The sequence below is a fragment of the Trichosurus vulpecula genome, chromosome 3, assembly GCF_011100635.1.
Source record: "Trichosurus vulpecula isolate mTriVul1 chromosome 3, mTriVul1.pri, whole genome shotgun sequence".
NCBI lineage: Eukaryota > Metazoa > Chordata > Mammalia > Diprotodontia > Phalangeridae > Trichosurus > Trichosurus vulpecula.
The window spans coordinates 349,162,131-349,183,545 of record NC_050575.1 but is presented as its reverse complement, the minus strand read 5'-3'; the positions used below and the strand labels follow the sequence as shown (position 1 = coordinate 349,183,545).

The 21,415-nt window shown below is 35.3% G+C and overlaps 1 protein-coding gene across 2 annotated transcripts in view; it reads left to right on the top strand.

The window, feature by feature from the left end:
• PPM1B (protein phosphatase, Mg2+/Mn2+ dependent 1B) overlaps positions 1-21,415 on the top strand; it is a 90,951-nt gene that overhangs the window by 54,299 nt on the left and 15,237 nt on the right. For both annotated transcript variants that reach the window (XM_036749615.1, XM_036749614.1), the window contains exons 2-4: positions 5,745-6,604; positions 18,682-18,799; positions 20,549-20,660. In XM_036749615.1, coding sequence (XP_036605510.1) covers positions 5,759-6,604; positions 18,682-18,799; positions 20,549-20,660 — 1,076 coding nt within the window. In that variant the 5' untranslated portion in view covers positions 5,745-5,758. The remainder of the gene's footprint in view (positions 1-5,744; positions 6,605-18,681; positions 18,800-20,548; positions 20,661-21,415) is intronic.

Below are 21,415 nucleotides of genomic sequence, written 5' to 3'. Positions count from 1 at the left end.
TTTATCCTCAAGGGTTTTACATTATCCTAGGGAAAACAAGATGCACACTTAAAGGAAATACAGAAAATACAAAGTAAATAGAAGATAATTTGAAGAACAAAAATTTTATAGATAACTTGATAAGGCCCTTCTAAATACAATTAACATAGATCTTGATCCTCTGTGACTTCTCTGCACAGATAAGGTGGGAATTGGTAAGATGGTAAAAAGAAAAACAGTGTTGGAAAATATGGATTAGTAATAAGGAATGAAAGGGCAAAAATTTGTAGACTAAAGAATGAATAAGAATTGGGAGGTTGGTGCTGGGTGTGACAAGTGTTGAATTGATATCACAGAAAAGAGGATGACTTGTTACTATTAGGGATATCATTCTTGAATCACTTATTTTTCTATATTTAGGGCTCCGATTTGTTAAAGATCAAAATTAGTACCAAGATGAAGGAAAGAAAAATAAGAAAAAGATGCTATGCAATTAAACAGTTTCAGCCTGTTGACCAAAAAAAAAAAAGAAGAAATTCTATCCATACTGATTGTAGTGATTTCACATAGATGTTTAACCATTATAAGCCAATTGCTATAAAGAGACACCAACTGAGCCTAAAAATCACCTTACTAAACACATGACCTACTTGATAAGCAGAGAAGCATCGCAGCCAAAGACAAAACAGGTTGAGAATATAATTCATGTGTATAATATTGTGAAGGAGGGTGGCGGAAGATTTTGAATAATATGTTTTCATAATTTTCAGAAAGGAAATGGTAAATGAAATTAAAGAAAACTTGATGAGAGACCCAAGTCAAGATTTACACACTTTTTAAGAATAATTTTTTTAACCATTAAGCAAAGAAACACAGGTGGTCTACAACACTATAGACCCATATGTGCTTATAGAGGAGATAAGCACAGCAATTAAGAAAAGAAAGGTGGGGAAATGAATATAGAGAAGGCTTTGCTAATGGCAGCCAATTGTGAAGGTGTTAAGAAACTGATTCACAAGGATCTTAAAGAGGGGAAGATAGCAAAAGAATAGAAAATCTTGTACTGTATTAATTCTTTTTTTTTAAAAAGGCAATTAAGGGAATATTAACCACTGGCTTAAAAGTATGCTTTCCATGTTTATAAATTTTTTTTATAAATATATATGCATCAGAGGCATCCTTGATATTAATAGGGAATTTTTTGCAAGCTGTATACCATAGTAGCTCATGTATTTACAGCACACAATTGATTGAAAGATGTGGAAAACCACCGTAGTTATATATATATATATATATATAGTTAACATATATATAGTTAGCAAACTATAAGAAGTCATTTGATTTAGTTGAGGAAAAATGCCACCTTAAAGGCTCTGTGAGTGTTTATGCAAGACTCACTGGAAGATAGAACAATAGGGGGGGAAGACCAACAGCCTTATTTCAGTGCCTTCTCAATCAGTTAACAAGTGTAAGTGTCTACTATGTGCCAGGCACTATACTAACATGGGAGGGATATAAGTACTAAAATAAAACATTCTTTACATACTATACGCTTATGTTCTGATGGGGAAGGCAAACACATATAAAACCTATATGGTATAAATGCAAAGTTTATAAATACAAATATTTGCATATATAATAGTTAAATAAAAGGTAGTTTAGGAGGGAGAGCATTAGTAGTGGGGCACAGGGGAAATTGTGAAAAGCTTCTGCTGTAGATGATGGCTGAGGTAGTAAAGAGGTAAAGAACCTATATTGCAGGCCTGAAGTACAGCCAGGGAATGTGAACACATTGGAGATGTGTCATGTGAATGGGAAATAGTGACTGACTGTGAGAAAAATAGGCCAGTTTGATGGAGTTGCAGAGTCCAGTTGTTTCTGCTGGATTGTGTATGGTTTTAAAAGCTAAATAGAGGAATTTGTATTTTACCTTAGAGGCAAAGGAAAACTATTAGAGTTGATTGAGTAGGGGAGTGATATGGTCAGATATGCAATTAAGGAAAATAATTTGTTAGCAGGGTGTAGAATAGACTATAGATTTGCTGTAGTGAAACCAAGTAGGAGACTGTTTGAACAATTTAGGTGAAAGGTGATGGAGAGCCTGAACTAAAGTGGTATCTTTGTAAGTGGAGAGAAGAAGCAGATGTGAGTGAGAGTTGTTAAGAAGCAAGATAAAGGAAATAGAAAGATTTGGCAATTGATTAACTTTCTAGGATGAGGGAGAGAGGATAATGCTATGGTTATAGACCTAAGACACTGGAAGGATGGTGGTACCTTGCATAGAAACGTGGAAGTTTGAAAGTAGCTTTAGGGGGAATGAGTTTGAGATATCCTTGGTACATCCAGTTTGAAATGTGCAACAGGCTTGATGAAGTAAGAAAAGGTTTTGAATAGCTTTTTTGGTGAGTGAGCTAGGGAGTCAGGGAAGAATAAAAAGGTCCCCACTGCTTTGGGACAGTGAAGACCCTATTGACGCTATACAGCATGAATTTGTACTCAATCAGCACAGTTGTGAGGCTTACTTTAGCTTCAGAGGAGGCTGGTATGGTGGAGTAGAAGTGGATTGTGGAAGTAATCCACATCGATGTTTATCTAGGGAACAATGGGGATAGAACAAAAAGGCAGAAGTTGAGAGCTGAGTATTTTCAGATGAATACTTATCTTATTCTACACACCTTGCTTCTGTTAATGCAGCTTAAGATCCCATTGCCTTTTTTGACTGCTGTATCTTAATAAATCCTTCAGATCTCTTTCGTGTGAACTGTTCTCTAGCTACTTTCTATACTTTTGCAGTTGATTTTTGTTTTCCAATTCAACTGTAGTACTTGAAATCTAACGGGAAAGACATGTTATCTTTTCAGATTCAGCCCATTCTAATCTGTTGGTCTTTTTGGATCCTAATACTATCATGTAAAATACTAACAATCTCTTCCAGCTTTGTATGAAATTTAATAAACATGATCTCACTATTATTCTACTAGTGACCTCCCCTCAAGTTAACATTAATTCATCAACCACTACTTCTTGTTACTAATTATTTAGCTACTTCTGAGTCTACTTAAGTTACTATCTATGCCAAATCCCTTTATCTTGCCTATGATGACTAAATAGACTTTATTAGGATGACTTGGTGAAATCAAGCATTATGATGATAATAGTAATGATGATAGTGATGATGATATCTAAGGCATTCACATGATCTGCTATTCCTTTAATGTGTCACTGAGTCTGTGATCTCATTGATGGAAGTCAGTGGTGTCAAGCTGAAATAGAAATGGGGGCCATTAACCAATTATCCTTGTGGACTTAATTTTGAAATTAATGTTTTATTGCATATTTAATTATTTTGTTAAATATTTCCCATTTACATTTTAATCTGATTTGGTCTGCACTCAGGAGTGTTGTGGACCACATGTCTGATACTTTTGTTGTAGGTGGTCTAGAGATACAGTGCACATTTGAACCATGCCTATACAATGTACCTGTATTATAGCCTCATCTGAAAAGGAAATTAGGTTCATCTGGTGTAATTAATTTTTTTAATGAACACTTGCTGATACAGGAATCATTTCTTCTCTGTCCAGATGCCCACAGTCTGCCTTGTACAAGTAACATAACTTCTGAATTTTCTGTTAAATGGTGCTGACTTGTTCTCAGAGTGCTACTGTCAGTAGTGTTTTTATACTTCCAAAGAACTGAATCAATAGAGAAAAATAGAATAAGTAGAAATTTTTTACTTTTCCTCTATGTTCTGCTTTGAAATCTTTTAATTATTTGCAAATGGTTAGGATTAATGTTTCCGTTACACACTTAATGTTTCATGTGTTTGATTCTTATTTCATTCATTTGCTGTGAAATAAAACTTCAGTTTTAGCTTTTGGATAGCCCTTAAAATTTTCTGTAGTAAAATTTCACCAGTGTAAAGTTATTTTAAAAATCATATCTCAACTATGTGTCACTGGGCAAGTGGCTTAAAACCATAGGTTTTAGAGCAGTTGCTAATCTGCATGGGAAGAGTATTTCTTCACTGGGAGTTCATTATACAGGTGTAATAGATCTGGACCGAAAGTCACCCCCAAAATTTACCTATCTTTTTTCAGAAACCAGATTTTTGCTTAAAGTCTCTAAAGCTTTAGGGCCTTTAGAATTATATTCATGATTATTTTTGTGACTTTTAATTATGTATTGCAAGATTGCCCTTCTAAAGATTCTAACAGTGAAATTTTTCAGCCTATTTTTCTGCAACCTGATTGAATTGAGTTAAGACTTGTACCTTTTTTTTTTTTGCCAATTTTGATGACTATGAAGTAGCACCTTTAAATTGTTCTAATTTTCATTTCTCTGGTTATTAGTAGATTTGAATATTTAAAAAGTAATTTTTAAAAATAAGTGAAAAGCAATATGGTTATATGTGTATATGTGTGTGTGTCTATATATATGTATAATATAATAATATAATTATATATATGTATTGCATTGGCTTCAGAGCCAGGAAGATGTAAACTTTCACCTCTCATACTGGCTGTCTCATCATGAGCAAGTCACTTTACTTCTCAGTGCGCTAGGCAGCATTCTAACATTATAAATTTCAGAGATGATACCAACTTGCATTGGTAGAGTGAATTTTTTCATCTAAGAAATCCCAGATCCCAGATCTTATCGTTATCCTTATAATTTATGCATCCATTTAAAAATTATCTATACCTCCTCTTTGACCATTTTTCCAATGATGATTTAATTCCATTAAATACCTATATAAGGTAATTAGTGTTTTTTAGTATAGTAACTCTATGATCCATTCTAAGAACTGTTTAAGATTTCTAAATGGTCTTTCCATACCAATGAAAGAGCCATGGGTATTCTAACCCTGTTAAAACCATTACATGACGATACTCTGATTGAAAGTGGCTGAGCAAGAAGATTATATAACCATTCTTGAGAACGTGTATCCATGTTTGAGAGAAATTTTGGATAATTTAAGCTTTCTGTAACTTCAGTATTTAGATAGTGTTTATTGGGATTTCGATTGAATTTTTTTCTCCCCTTCAATGATTCATTTTAGTGAATTTTGGCTTCTGATTTTGAATGGATATTGATCAATATGTTATTAGTTAGGATACATAAAACACAGAACATAAACTACAAACTCTACATATTCTCACTTTCTGGAGTGGCATTCTTCCTGTAGCTCTCCCTTATACTTAGCTTCATCTCTGAAATTTACTCTCTCAGAAACAAAATCTTGATGCCATATTTTTTGGTTTATATTATTAAACAAGCACATGTCTTTTGTTATTTTATGAGAATAATTTGTTTTTTTAAAAAGCTTCTAATCAGTTTTGGAAAAATGATTAGAGTTAGTGACTTAGAATAAATTTGGTCTTTACTCAGATTTTTATTTGATACCCTTTCTCTCCCTAACTCCATATTAGTGGTTCAAAATAATACTGCAAAATCTGAGATTTCAAGGATCTCTTCCGTGGGTGTGTGTGTGTGTGTGCGCGCGCGTGTGTGTATGTATATGTATGTATGTATATATACACATATGCTGGTACAATTTAGTAAATGTTTATTTCATTAAAAAATATTTTTGAGTCATAGCTATTATTGTGTAATAAGCCTGGATAGTATTAGCATCTTTAAATGAGGCAGAATGTTATTATGATTGAACTTTTAACAATTTGAATTAATTTTATATATGTATATAGATATATATATATTTTTTTCTTTTTAAATTGAAACACCTATCCTTTTTTTCCTTCCAGATTCAGTACTAAACATGGGTGCATTTTTGGACAAACCCAAAACTGAGAAACACAATGCTCACGGTGCTGGGAATGGTTTGTGTTATGGCCTAAGCAGCATGCAAGGATGGAGAGTAGAGATGGAAGATGCTCACACAGCGGTTGTAGGAATTCCTCATGGCTTGGAAAACTGGTCATTTTTTGCTGTTTATGATGGTCATGCTGGATCTCGAGTGGCAAATTATTGCTCAACACACTTATTAGAACATATAACTAATAATGAAGATTTTAGGGCGGCAGAAAAACCTGGATCTGCACTCGAACCTTCAGTGGAAAATGTTAAGAGCGGAATCAGAACTGGCTTCTTGAAAATTGATGAATACATGCGTAACTTTTCAGATCTCAGAAATGGGATGGACAGGAGTGGTTCAACTGCAGTGGGAGTTATGATTTCACCTGAGCATATCTACTTTATCAACTGTGGAGATTCACGTGCTGTCCTTTATAGGAATGGACAAGTCTGCTTTTCAACCCAGGATCACAAACCTTGCAATCCAAGGGAGAAGGAGCGAATCCAAAATGCAGGAGGCAGTGTAATGATACAGCGTGTAAATGGTTCATTAGCAGTTTCTCGAGCTTTGGGGGACTATGATTACAAATGTGTGGATGGCAAGGGCCCTACGGAACAACTTGTTTCTCCAGAGCCTGAGGTTTATGAAATTTTAAGAGCAGAAGAGGATGAATTTATCATCTTGGCTTGTGATGGGATCTGGGATGTTATGAGCAATGAGGAGCTCTGTGAATTTGTTAAATCTAGGCTTGAGGTATCTGATGACCTGGAAAAAGTATGCAATTGGGTTGTGGACACTTGTTTACATAAGGTATGTAAATATTGCTACTAATGAATTGTCACATGGGGTTCGAAATAGCATATTAAACAGCAGAGGGTTGTTTAACCAGTAAAATTTAGAGCAAAGGACCGAGAGTAAAGATTGTATTAGGAGAAACTTTTTTTTTCCAAAGTCTTTTGTTAACCACAGTTGATACTGTACTGTTTTCCTATAATTTTCTACATGGCAGTGGGTAGTGAGGAGTTCATAAAGCTCCCTAAACTTAATGTAATTGTTGGTGGGAATAATTATAACCTGAACTTGAAGTTTGTGCAAGTTGGGTTGTCCTAGGGTGTGTTTCTGTGGCCTTACCAAACCTTTATTCAATAGGTAATGATTTTAAGTCAGACAATCAACTAGCATTTATTAAGCACCTACTATATATGCCAGGCACTGTGCTAAGTGTTGGGGATATAAAGAAAGGCAAATAAAATAAAATTCCATACTCTCAAGGAGCACATAAATTAATGAGGGAGACAGCATGCAAACAGATACGTACAAACAGGATATATAAAAGGTAGTTTGTAGATAAGGGGCACTTTTATTAAGGCGAATTGGGAAAGGCTTCTTGCAGAAACTTGAAGGAAGCCAGGGAAGCCAGGAGATTGAGACGAGGAGGGGAGGTCTCCGGCCAAGGACGACAAGCTATTAAAAACACTTGGCATTGGGAGATGGGAGTGTCTTGTAGAAGGAATAGCAGGAAGGCCAGCATCCCTGAGTTGCAGAGTATGTGGAGAGGAGTTATAGTATAAGAAGATTGGAAAGGTAGGAAGGGGCCAGATGGGAAAGGGCTTGAAAAATCAAATAAAGGATTTTATGTTTGATCCTGGAGGGTAATAAGGTTCCACTGGAATTTATTGAAAGGGGAGTGGGCAGTGATATGATCAGACCTTCACTATAGGAAATATTTCAAGGATGGCAGTTATCAATTAATTAATATTAGGTGATTTACCATTGCTTTGTTTTGACTTGATGCCAATGCCCTTAACTTGATTCTTTTAACTGTTATTCATGCTAAAAGGGGTGGCTTTTTGAGTTTTTAAAAGTTTATTCATGTAGTTGTCAACCAAATTTTAGTTTTAATTTTTTCACTCCTAGCAGATCAGTTATCTTGGTTGTAGGTCACAATCTAGCCAAGCTTTTTGAATAACCTCACTTTATCGAAGGATGTATTTCTGTCACACTCTAAAGAACTTGTTTTTCTTTATGGTATTCTATTTAGTGTCCTAATACAAGTGTCTCTAAAATGTTACTATGGCAAACTTTTCATATTGCTTCCTTAATAATTGGGTTCATTATTTCATGGAAACCTTCCAAGGGGTCATTAGTCATTGTAAAAGCCTTTTTCTTTGGTATCTTTTTTGTTTGGCTTTTTGATTAATACACCTATATGTGATTCTCTATTCTTTTTTTATGTGCACTTTTTTTTTGTAACTTGTTGCTTCTAATAGAATGAGAATCATTTGATGAAGTCTTTTTTCCCCTTTTATACTCTGTAAGTTTTTGTAGTAACATGAATAAGACTAATCTTCAACTTTAGTGGAAACCCATATTGGTTAATTTTATAGTTGAAACTTTGACAATCTGTTATTTGCTCAGTCTAAGGTGGTTGTTTTTTGTTTTGAAGCTCTGCAATATTTTATTGAGTAGAGGATCCATATGAAAATAAGAATTGGAGTTCCATGACTTTGGAACACAGTTTTGTAAACCTGTTATTTTTGTGACAGGACAAAATTTATTTGAAAGTAACTGATCAGTAGCCCAGAACTGAGTGAGTAGCTCATGGTTTGTAATGTCATGGGATCTTTGAACCAGCCAGAACGCTTCCTTTAGCTCTCCTGTGTTCTAGTTGATGCCTGGCTATTTTGTTACAACCTTGTTTTATATTTGTCAAGGATTGACATGTGTTTTGTCTCCTTGAGACCTTGTTTGTCTTTATAGAACTCTTGGCCTGAAGACCTGGTTACACTTTTGCCCACTTTTTTTCTAGGTTTTAAAAATTTTCAATCTTGATTTGTAAGTGAGCTTTATTTCTTCATGTTGTATTTTCACTTGTTCTGTTATCAACCTCTACTGTATTTTTGCATTTCAACATTTGCGATTCTTTTAATAACTCCACTATTGTCTGTTCCCTAAATTCCTAGTAACTATTCTTTCTAATTCTGTGGTGGTTTGGTCTCATTTGGTTCTGTTCAAGACTTCTGCATCGTCTTATGATCAGTCTGAGCAGGACGTCTGTAGAGCATTTATTGGTTGATTATTGTCAGAAGTTAAAATTTAAATCTACTGTAAACTGAAATAATTATAAGAAAAGATCCCAGTGAAAATCATAACTTGAATTGCAACAACACTCAGTAAAGCTTCAGAGTTTGTGGTAAACTGCCTTTAAGGAGGGAAATTGTGGGGTTTTTAAAAACCTATTCTTTAAAAGCCTGTATCCAAAAATATCTTTCTAAGGTGGGTTCCCTGGAGGTAAATATTCATGCACTGGACTATCTGCTTTGTGTCAGGAGCTTGTATTAATTTTTATTTGTATCTGTATACCTCAAAGTGTACATAAATTCTGTGGCTATATGTTAATCATTCCCTCTGCCCTCTCCCACTGTATGAGAAATCAAGCATTGTGGCCAAAGAAAATTTCAGTGAATGTATCTTTCATTAACTTTTTTGTTAGGTTTTCTTGGGAACTTGTGTTTGCGTATTAAGCTTCTTGCTTATGGGTAATAACTGAAAAAAAAAAGATTTGTCTCAGACACAGGTGGATTAAGAAACATCACTGCATTGAACATTGGAGGAAGAAATGATTTTAAAGTGGCCTTATTTGCAGCTTAGGGTAAGGGTTAAATTGCACTTTCAAGAATTGTTGAATACCTACTTTATGTTAGGGACTCTCAGGTAAGAGGGGGAGGTAATGTAAGGTATGTCCTGAACCAAGGGTCAAATGGAGGATTAAATGACTCAAGTGATAATTATTGTAAATCGACATTTATTAACTACTTACTGTATGCCTGGCACTGGCATTTTTGATTGTAAAAGTTACTAGAAATGAATGATCCTTTTATTTATTAAATATTGTTATGATAAATAAACCCAGACAAATTCACAAACATACCACAAAAGACATTCTAGGAAAATAGTTAAATGAAATAGTAGAAGAAAGTGAATCTGACTGTATGTGAATCCTTATGCTTTTGTAGCTCATTAAAAGAAAGGTAGAATATGTACTTTAATAAATTTAATACAACATTTATTTGTTGTATTAGTCCTGAATTTTGTTGCTTTCAAATGTTGTCTTTATGTAGCTATAGTTGTGCTGTGTTTTACTGTATCTTTGGCTGTGCTGAGAAATATGTTTTTTTTGGAGGAGGTCTCATAAGGAAATGGGATTTGAAATTTCAGTTTTTAGGGAGTTGAAAAGTAAGCTCTTTTTAGGAAGTTGATGTAAACAGCATGAGAAAAAGTATGGAGCCAGGAGAATGGTTTCATCCTAGGGACAGTAACCAGCTGTTTAGCAGTAGTAGTAGTGAAAGGCTGGAAGTTGAAAGCTTCTTGAGTCCTAAAATAGTGGCCTAGACTATAACAATGAAGTTTTAATTTTGTTGTGTAGACAGTTGGGATCCAGTCAGTGTTGCTGAGAAGATTAGGTGTGTAGTCAGTATAATTTTGGGGAAGAGAGAGTATTAGATCCCAAAATGAATTGTAGAGGACTGAGAGGAGACAAGGAGATAGGTGTAGAGGCTACAGCAATAATCTGCATGAGAAGTGAGGTATCTAATTGTGACTTAAACTTTAGTGGTGCCAGTACGAGTAAAAAGGGATGGTTTTAGTGATTATTTTTTCCAAAGGAGTAGTCTGTTAGGTATGGGAGATTGCTGAGAGGGGGAAAAAGATGAAATTTTGATCCTTGATGGTTGGAATAATGGAACACCGTTTAAAGAGTGTATCCATTCACCCACTCCTGCCCTGGGAAGAAGAAAACATTTTGGGAATCTTTTTCCCCCATATTCCTCGTCTCCCCTTTTCCCCCAAAAGTTAGTTGGGGAGGGGAACTTACAGGTGGTGTTGGGAAGATAGATAATAAGCAATTCGTGCCTAGAGAAGTCAGTAGAGAAATGATTGATTACTTTGAGAACTAGTGGATCTTCTCAGCTTGCTCGTTGATGCAGACACTCACTGGTGGGGATCTTGAGTTATATACTTCAAGATTTGATTTTTGGAATGAAAGTAAGCTACTTTATAGTATTCTGACATTTATTATAGAAAAATATAGATGTTATTACAATTCATAATTCTCATAATCCAAAGGTAAAGCTTTATACTAAAATAGCAAGCATTCAATAGGATAGGGACTAGACCTGTGATTTCATTGACAGAAGGAAAGCCAGAGTGAGAGACTTCTTTCTCCTAAAGCAGTCTGACACCTTCTTTGAAATTTATAGTCTTGAGAGTTGCCTGGGGCCCCAAGAAGTTTAAATGACTCTGGTCACTTAGCCAGTGTGTCTGGTATTTAACAGAGTTCTGTGGTGAATCATCTCTAAATTAACTGCTTTGTAAAGCCAGATTTTCACATCATGTTCCTACATTTTCACATATGTAGTTATAGGCCCTTTATCACTTTTGCTTGGACTATTGTGATAGACTATTGCCTCAAGTCTCTAATATTTGTTGACTGATCTCTAGTTTAGGAACTATGGAGGACACTGTATATACATATAAATGAATAATAAATCCAAGGTAATCAGAAGAATGGTAGTAGCAGATACTGGAATCAGGAAAAGGTTTCTGTAGAATGTGGTGCTTGAGTTAAGTTTGGAAGGAAGCATGTCTGTGAGTAGAGGCCATTCAAGGTGATAGCCAGATCATAGGCACAGAGGGGAGAGATGGATGTACAATCACCTCTCTGACTGTAAATTACAGAAGTGCAATCCATTTGCATCAGTGAAGGTAATTCTTATACTGGAAGTTCCTACAAGGGTGAAATCACATGTTCCAAATGCAATTAAAAGTTGTCATTACTTATAGACCCTGACAAACAATGCCCCTTGAGATAGTATATTGTTGTAAGAAGCTAGACTTTAAAATTATAAGATATTTGCGTTATGGAATTATGTCTTAATTAAGCCAACCACTTGGTTATTCATAGTAACTCAGAACTAGAGATAATTGAAGCTCATTGGTATTTCTAAAATATTACTCAGTTTCCATATATTCCTCCAGTATATTCTTCCAATATATTGTTCCATCTTACCAAAATTTCTATTAACTCATAAAACTGGTTTGTTTCATTTAATTTTCCCACCTGCTGTAGATACTAATGAACGTTGAAATTGCCAAAAGGCAAATAGCCAAAAAGAGAAGGACCAGAGATGAGACATCAGTATTTGATACACGCTAGATTTTTAGTCCCTGGATCATTTTAGAAAATTCATTGTCTTTAGAAGTAATGCCCTCTGTAGTTTTATTCTTCCTTGTCTTGTTTTTTTAGAGGCAAAGACCAAAAAAATTATATCTCAATCCTGCATGGTGGGGCAGAGGAGTTTTTAGTTATTCTAGTCAGTCAGGTAGTCCATCAACAAACATTTATTATACGTCAGGCACTGTGCTGGAGGCTTAGAATGTAAATATGAAACCAAAAAAGAAAGATTGTCTCTGCCCTCATTCTAATAGAGGAACAACACATGAATGGAAGATGAAAATGAGTGAGGGAAAAGGAGGTGCCTTGTGGGGAGCATTATGGAGAAGTCTGGATTGCAGCCTGGTGAGAAATTGAAGAGAATTGGCCTGTGTAACCTACTTAAAATGGAGGTTCTGTGAGGAGCCAGTCAGTCAGAGGCGGGGCTGCAGGGGGCTGAGGCTTCTGAAATGTGAAGGAACTGAAGTGATCCTTTAAGGATCAAAGAATAGTTCAAGATATAACTATTGAGGTGAACATAATGAATTCAAAGCATTTACTTCATTAAAGTAAGTAAATTGTGTTGTGTTTTTAAAGGTTGATAAAGTATGTTCCTCTCTGGAGTCTTTTGTGTTGGGAAGTAAAAGCATTGGTGTCTCCTCCATTTTTCAGATGAAGAAACTGAGGCACAAAGCTATGAAGTGACTTCACACAGCTAATAGGTTGCAGACATGACATTTGTAATTGGGTCTTATAAGTTCAAGGGATGAGTACTTTTCTCACTACACAATTCTATTCCATAAATTGTAAATAATTACATATATAAAGGTATAATGGGAGCTTATTTACCACCTATATACTTCTTATGAAACATCAAGTTGAAATTGCATATTTAGCTAATCCTCCATCTTGAGAAATACTTAGATATTCTTTCTTAGATACTTCTTTCTTACGACTTGATTCAATGTATTTCTTGCTCATTAACTGACGTAAGCTATTCCTGACTTAAAATTAACGACCAGGAAATTATAAGCTATGAAGGCAATATGATTAACTTCTTTGAATTAAGTGAAGAGAGAGTACTTGGGTTATGATCAGCAGGCTTTAATTTACTAATTCAAATAACTGAAATGTTTACTATTGATACAGTACTATAACTTAAATATTTGGCCAAGTACAAAATATAAAATTTAATTAATAGAGAATTAGAAGTACAGATAAATGTATAAGTAGAGTATTTCTTGTAGTCTTTTCTGCCTATTGATTCTTTGTATTTGAAAGAAATGCTTTGTAATTGCTTCCTATGTTGTCTAAGATCAAGGGGGGTACTTGTGGATTTTTGTCTGGCTCATCAGGCAGCACTTTTAGCTCATGTTTACATCTTTTCCTTGGTTTTAGAAAAACAGAGAAGCTTTAAGAGTTTGGTTTTAGCATCATACTAACTTTTGGACTCTTGCATATTTAACCTATATAGGATGGGTGGATGGGACATAATAAATCAAGAGGTAGAGGCTCTAGCTCCATATAGAATATTTATCCCCTTTACTATAGTCAGCTTTGCCTCTCTAGGTTATGTTATCCTAATGTTTTTTGTTTGTTTTTGGCAAATGAATAAACAGCCAGAAAAATAGGCATTTGAGTCAGCCATTTTTTTTTTATATTTCTGTAGTAAGTAATCATCACTAATTGCACTAGAGCTTGTCTCTTTTGTTCTTAGAATGGATTTAGGGGATACTTTCATAAATTTTGCCTTGAAATTTTTTATTTGAAAATCTTACAGATTTTATAACTATTCTTCATCACAAAAAGGTGCTTGATAAACCAAGGTTAGAACATCACACTTGATTGATTATAACAAAATCACAACAACCTGGATTTGCTACTTAATATCCTTGTGACCTTGGACGAGTCCCTTCACCTGCAAAATATTGTTCTCTAAGGTCCCTTTTAGATAGAAATTATTTATATTTCTAATCACAGAACCTGACATGGCAGAGATTGCAGAGATCACAATATGCTAAAGCTGAAAGAGACCTCAAAGATTATCAGATCCAATTCTTTTTTTTTTTTTTTTTTTTAAAGATGAGAACATTGAGGCCCAGAGAGCTGAAAAGTGACTTCCTAAGTCTACAGTAACAAATGCCCAAGCCAGGATGTTAAGCTAGTTTCTCCAATTTCAAGAACTCTTCCCTCATTACTTTTCTTCCTCCCCATAATGTAATCCCTTCCAAGAATCCCTTCTACCCCCATCCCAGACAAGAAGCCATTGAGTTTCTGCTTGAGTTCTGTTGATGGAGAACCTGCCAAGACAGCTGATTGCACTTAGAGACAGCCCTTAACTGTTAGGAAGTTGGCTTTTTTGTCTAGCGAATTAAATTACCTAGAAATTTGCTACCCTATAACTTCAACTTTATGTTCCTACTTCTGTCCTCTGTGTGGGGCCAAGCAAAATTTATTATTTTCTATAACACAGCCTTTTGTGTTGTTCAAGATCCCTATCACCAAATTTTCCATTTTAAATCTCTGGATTAAACAGTCACAAGTGCAGTGCCCTTAACAGTTATTCAAGTCTTCTCTTAATCTAGTGAAGGAGAATGGAGAACAAAAAAGCAGCCTTTGGGTTTAGTGATAAAGAGGCCATTAGTGTTTTTGAAGAGAAGATGGTTAGTAAAATGGTAATAGTTAAAAAAAAAAAGAAAGAAAAAGAAAAAAACCAGATTGCAGAAGATTGAGGAATATGTAGGTGGTGAAGCAGCAGATACCTGGTGCTTGAAGGGCTGACTGAATTTGGGGAAGAGTAAAAGATTCTTATTAAAGAGGGCTCCCTGAAGTTAGCTCTGTTTCTAAAACCAGCTTTTTTTTTTTTAAAGTGAGATAAAAACATTTCAGATGATAAAAGCCTATTTCATTGGAATTAAATTCGGGGAACCTTGTCAGATTAATTCAACTTTTCTCATAAAGAAATATTTGAAGAAACTAAGATCAGGAAATCTCTTATATACTATTTTCCATCTACATACAAGGAGGTCGATATCCCCTGCTATGCTTTGAATTTGTTTGGCTGAGAGGACTGATCTGATTTTCCAGTCAGCAAATTATGAGTAGGCTAGGGCTAAAACTCACTTTGGTTTGATAGAGTCTTACAGTGTGCTATCTTCTTCCTTAAACAAAAATCCCCACTGCAACAACCCTCACCCTCACCTCCACTATAGCACTGGAAAGATTAAAAGGAGATACCACTTTGTTCTGCACACTTTGCTTGCAATACTCTCTTTTTATTTATAGAAGAAGCTTTTGTATATGCATTAAACACTTGAGGAATATTAATTTGTATAGTATTAATCCTGTAAATCTTGCTTTAAGTCCAGCTGATAAATGGGTAAAAGTAAAATACATCGCTGAAACCTCTAATTTGGATGTTACTACTTATCTCTTAGATCACAGGAAAGCTCTTTCCAGAATTACTCAGGAACCCAACACTGTTAGGACATTACAATCATCTGAGACCTGAACATTTGAGTGCCTAAAGTAAACATAGACTAGGTATTTAGGTTCTGTTCTGCAAATATCTTTTGTTTATTTTAACTGCTCCCTAATATTTAACCAAAAACTTTAAGCTTGCTATGATGTTAGAAATAAAGTTCTATGGATATTTGGCTTTTAAATTTGTGTATATATAATAAGTCGCAAAGTTCTGAGTATGGAAACTGAGCAGTTAAAAGAGTTTGGGTAACACTTTGATACCATGAATAAAATTCTTTTTAGTTCAAATACCAGAAGGGCTCTAAAATTATCAAATGGAATGTACTTAAGGCACGGTTCCCTAGAGATATTGATTCTGTGGTATGATTGAAAAACTATTTGTTTTGTAAATCTTATTTATTTATTTTATGAATAATGTAATTGGGAAAGTGTTTCAAGAATTATGAGTTCCATGTTGGAATGAAATAGGTAGGGGTCATTTGGAAACACTAACTAGTCAGGTACTAAGGATGTGGCTCTACACCAACCCTTCATATCCAATCCTTAACCACCACCACCCCCCCCCCAAAAAAAAAGAAACATCCAGAGCCCAGGGAATTGTATTGGTTAGATCATACATATCTCTTCTGGAACTTTTCAAGACCATCACTTTAAAATCTCCTGACCCTTTGATTTATATTATGTGAAGATCTCCTTGTTACTTTTGACTTTTTGTTAGTTGGAGGAAAAACAGATAACCCTTCTCAAACCGCAGCAGTTTAAAATGGCGTTGGAGCTGGACAGATCTGGGGAAGTAGTGGGTGCCCCTCATACCTTCCCTTCCTTTACACAACTTGAACTATTGTAGTAAAATGGGTTTTGACAATTGTACTGCTTTTTAGTTGGGTGTGGATGACTCATACCTTACTCCCTTTTGGTGCCCTTTCTGACCACTTAACTTGGGGTTTATTGGCTAGATTTCTTTCTTTCCTCCCCCCCCCTCCCCCTTTCACTCTAAAGCTCATAGACTAGACCATAATAGGTCCCTGCCCAAGCTCTACTTATTGGCTATATTTTAGGCCCTCCTGGCTTACAGTGAATATCAATAACAACTGTTTCTCTTTGGAATAGCAAACCTCAGGATCTTCCCCTCTCAGTTTGATTCTTTTCTTTTTTCTAAATAAAGGGGCCATTCCTTGACTCACTTTTTAGAGAGGCCTATTCACTGAATTGGCTTACCTCACTCTAAGTCAGTCTTAGCCTAAAAGGGCCAGGGTCTCCTATTGTATCCTGGGTCATCTCCAGTCCTCCTGATGAATATCCAGATGTCTCTGGAGGAGAAAGTGAGGCTGGTGACCTTGCACAGCCCTCCCTCGCTCAAATCCAAGTCAACTGCAAGTCATGTCATCATTTCCCTGATGTCATGGTCCTCTTTGAAAAGGAAGGACAAACACAACAACTTCACTGACCTGTGGCATTCTTCGATACATGAGATAGCTAACAACCTTCTCAGGCACAAAATAAATTGCAAAGTACAGTTGGAAAAGCAACTATATTATTTTAAAAAGATTCACTTTAAGTATTTTCCCTTAGAATTAGCAGATGGATGTTTTAAACACGTTGCTTTCAGTATTGTGGGTGAATGCTCTGTTGGTAAGACTTATGTAGGACTGGCAGTTCTTTCTACACTTAATTCATTAATTAGTATTTTAACCATCTAGAAAAACCTTTTTGTGATAAAATATTCTCAACAGTGAGCTTAAAGTCTATCCTCAAAAAAATTTTAACTCCATTTATCTGAATGCTAGTTATTTGGCTATAATTTTGGTTCTCCACAGTTCTGTCATCTTGTTAGTGTGCTTAGTGAATCCCTAAATTGTTCTGCCTTTTTTGCATCCCTGCTTTGGATCACCTTCTTGATTGTCCTAGCATTTATTTATTCCTTCTTCAACACAGGGTAATTGTGATAAGTACTGTTTGGTTGTGATCTACCAGTTAGGCTAAAAACAAACACACAAAAACTCTTTATCTACTTCCTCCACCTTTGCCTATGAGGCATAGTCTTACAATTGAGGGAATACAGGCTCTAGAAAAGGGTAAAGGGCCTAGACAGGTAAAACCAGTGTAGCTAATTGGAGTATAATTAACAACAACCACTATGAAGATGGGGATAAGGGAAGGATAGTCAATAAACAATTTATTAAGCTTTTTTTATATGCCAGGCATTGAGCTAAGTATTGGGAATACAAAGAAAGACAAAAGACTGCCCTTGCTGACAACCACTTCATAGTCAAATGGGGATACAATATGCCAACAATTGCATACAAACACGCCATATAGAGAATAAATTGGAAATGAAAGAGAAGGCATTAGAATTAAGGGCAATGGAAAAGGTTTTCGTTAGAATGTGAAATTTTAGATGGGACATGCAGGAAGCCAGGAGGCAGCGATAGGGAGGGAGAGCATTCCAGGTATGGGAGCAGCCAGTGAAACATGCTGAGTTGGGAGATGGTGTATCTTGTTCAAGGAATAGCGAAGAGGTTAATTAAAAGGCATGTATGGAGGTGTGAGATATAAGAAGACTGGAAAAGGAGGTGGTGGGCAAGTTATAAAGAACTTTGAATGCCACACAGGTTTTATATTTGATCCTAGAGGTGGTAGGGAGCCATTGAAATTTATTGAGTGCAAGGTTGGGGTCGGGGGGATGATGACTGAGGAGTGGGTGGTGTGTGACATGGGCAGACCTGTATTTTAGGAAGATTATTTTGGCAGCTGAGTGGAAAATGCACTGCAGTGGATGAAGTCTTGTGACAGGCACACCAACCAGCTGGCTATTGGAATAGTCCAGGTGTTGAGGGGATGGAGGGTCTATGCCAGGGTGGTGGCTGTGTCAGGGGAGAAGAGAGTGTAAAAGGTAAAATCCATAGGCCTTAGCAAGAGATTGGATATGGGGGATGAGATAGACAGAGTAAGAAGTCCAGGATGCCACCTAGGTTTGAGCTAGCTTGCATAAAAATCAAATGAATAGCTTCTTAAGGGTACATAGCTCTTTCAGATCATTCTTCAGATTGTCACTAATCCAGTGTAAAGCTGTATTTTCTTTCTGGATACTTATATAAATTGTATTTGTATAATTCCATTTAAGATATTTTAAAGCAAATAATTAGAAGCTGGTAAAAAATATTATCTAATTTTCCCCTTCTTTGATATACAGGGAAGTCGAGATAACATGAGTATTGTGCTAGTTTGTTTTTCAAATGCTCCTAAGGTCTCAGATGAGGCAGTGAAAAAAGATTCAGACTTGGATAAGCATTTGGAATCACGGGTTGAAGGTAAGAAAGCTACTCTGGTTTATTTAAGAAGAAAAGAGGTGGGGGGAACTGCCTCTGCTTTTAAAACAAAGTAATTGGGGTTGGGGGATTGGGTTGAAATTTATCCAAGTAGAGAGTTTTAAAGAAACCTGAGTGTCCCATAGAAAAAGAAAAAAATTACATGCTTCTTTTAAAATTACACTATTTTCTAAATGGTAAAGTGGTGAGTATATTATTTCAAAATATAACAGTTCAAAGTCTACATTCCTGGTAATACTGAATGATTACAGGGACACTTGTCCTAATTCATCATTGGTAACTATTATCTACTTTGTGTTCGTCACTGATATTCTACCAGCTTAAACTCTTTTAAGAGTTTCGTTATTAGCTGTTATATTTTTATTCAGGTTAGATTGCCAAATAGGGTACAATGGAAACATTTAGTTTAGCATTTACCTTCATACTGTAATTTTTATGCTGACCTTGTTATTAGCACATAACTTTTTAAAAGGTTAGTAACTAACTTTTAGAAACCTCCATGTATTAAAATGTACAAAGCAGATGTTAACTGCAGGAGTGAGATTAGGGCAGACAGTTTTGCTTATAAAGTCTTTCTGTACATTTTCACCTGTTTTTAAAATGACACTTCCTCAAAATCCATGTTTTCCTCCCCACTAAAAATCACCAAAGTTTCTTTTTAGTTTATGCTCCCTGTTCTCCCTGTCAAGTAGTACCTACCTCTCTATTATTCAGCTTGAATTCATACTTCTCTGTGACACGTTCTTGCATTGTTAGATACTCTGTCAGTCCCTTCCACCCCTTTGCACTATTTAAACTATTCATCATACCTAATATTAACATATCTAGTTCTCTATTTTAATTTCCACAACTTTTAGTACGGGAAATATACTTAGCTGGTGTAAGAATTAAATGGGTAAGATAAATAAAATACTATCTGTAAAAGCACTTTGGGAGAAAAATGTTGATCCACTAAAAGTATCATTATAACTAAGTTAAACTGTTTACAAAGATAAAGTTATGAAAATAGTCTACATTTCTAGTGATATGTGGTTCTTTAAAATATGCTTTTCTTCACGCATGAAAATGCCTAGTTAGTAGTTACTTTTAAGGTAAATGGCTATTTTAAAATTGATACAATGTACGCTATAACTCCAAACAAACATTTACTAGAGTTTTATAGCTATATAAGTTTCTTTTTTGGAGTTCATAGTCATATAAGATATATTATGTGGCTCTGTTCTTGAGGAAGATTTTTTCTGTAACAGAATTTTAAAAGGACTTTTAATTTTAATTTTAAAATCTCAATTTTAATTTTAAAAGGAACTCAACAGTAGAGTTTAAAGTGAAGTTCTCTAGTTTTCCTAGTTGATGTGTTTTATTAGAAGATACAGGCAATATCTAAATATCTTACCTAACTTACCCTCGGTCAATACACAGTTCTTGGGGATCAGATCCCAACTAGCTTTCTAATTTTATAAATAGATTTTGAGCCTTTTAAATTTTAGCAGTTTGTGTTTGTAACTTGAAACAAATTGCAGTGTTTTAAGAAAAAATCATTTCTTATATACAAGCAGAAGTGAAATTTCGAAGTATGCTAAACATTTACATCAAACCTTTATTTTTTACTCTTTTTAAAAATGAATGCCTTTTGACATAACAAGGAACCAGTATATAGTTTTGTTTCTGTCTTTATTTTTTTACTTCCTCACGATCATCTTATTAATTCATGTGTTTTTTGTTTTCATGCAGAAATTATGGAGAAGTCTGGTGAGGAAGGAATGCCCGATCTTGCCCATGTTATGCGCATATTGTCTGCAGAAAATATCCCTAATTTACCTCCAGGAGGAGGTCTTGCTGGCAAGTAAGTAGAAGAAAGATAGACAATTTTGAGTTCTCTATGCATAGTAATTAAATCTCTCTGTGAATAAGAGAGTATTATTATGCTACTGATATCTGTCGTTCACTTAAGGCTTCAAAGTTTACAAAGCTCTTTACATTTATCTCATTTGATTTTCATAATAACCCAGTGAGGTAAGTGCTACATTTATGAATCTTCATTTGACTGATGAGTTAACTGAGCCTCAGAGAGATGAAATGACTTGGTCATGGTTGGAAAGTCAGTGCCCCTGAGAGGGGGACTTGGTGCCTAAGCCTTTCCTTGCTCCTGTGTCCAGCAGTCCCACCCCTGTACCATGTAGCTTAAACACATTTATTCTCTAAACCTAGTAGGGGCTCATCCAGGGGTTCCATTGAATGAAATCAGTTTAAAGAGTTTTGCAAGTCTCAAAGGACTATATAAAAGCTCATTGTTTTTACTATTTTACCTACTTTCCTTGAAGAACACTTGGAAAGGACTATCTTGCTAGAAACTACTTGATAACTGTTTTAAATAGTCATATAGCTATTCCTAATGGACGGTTCTGCTCTAAGAGGCAAGAGCCTTTTCAGCAACAGGCTATAGGCCTCTTCATTACTTGCTAAGTAATGAAGAATGTATTGTGTAGGACAAATCAAGATTCAGCAGATTCTAGTAACTAGAATTCTTTTGTGGGGAAAAAAAATCTGTCTTGATAGCATTAATTTTAAAACTGGCAGTACATTTTGGATATAGCACAA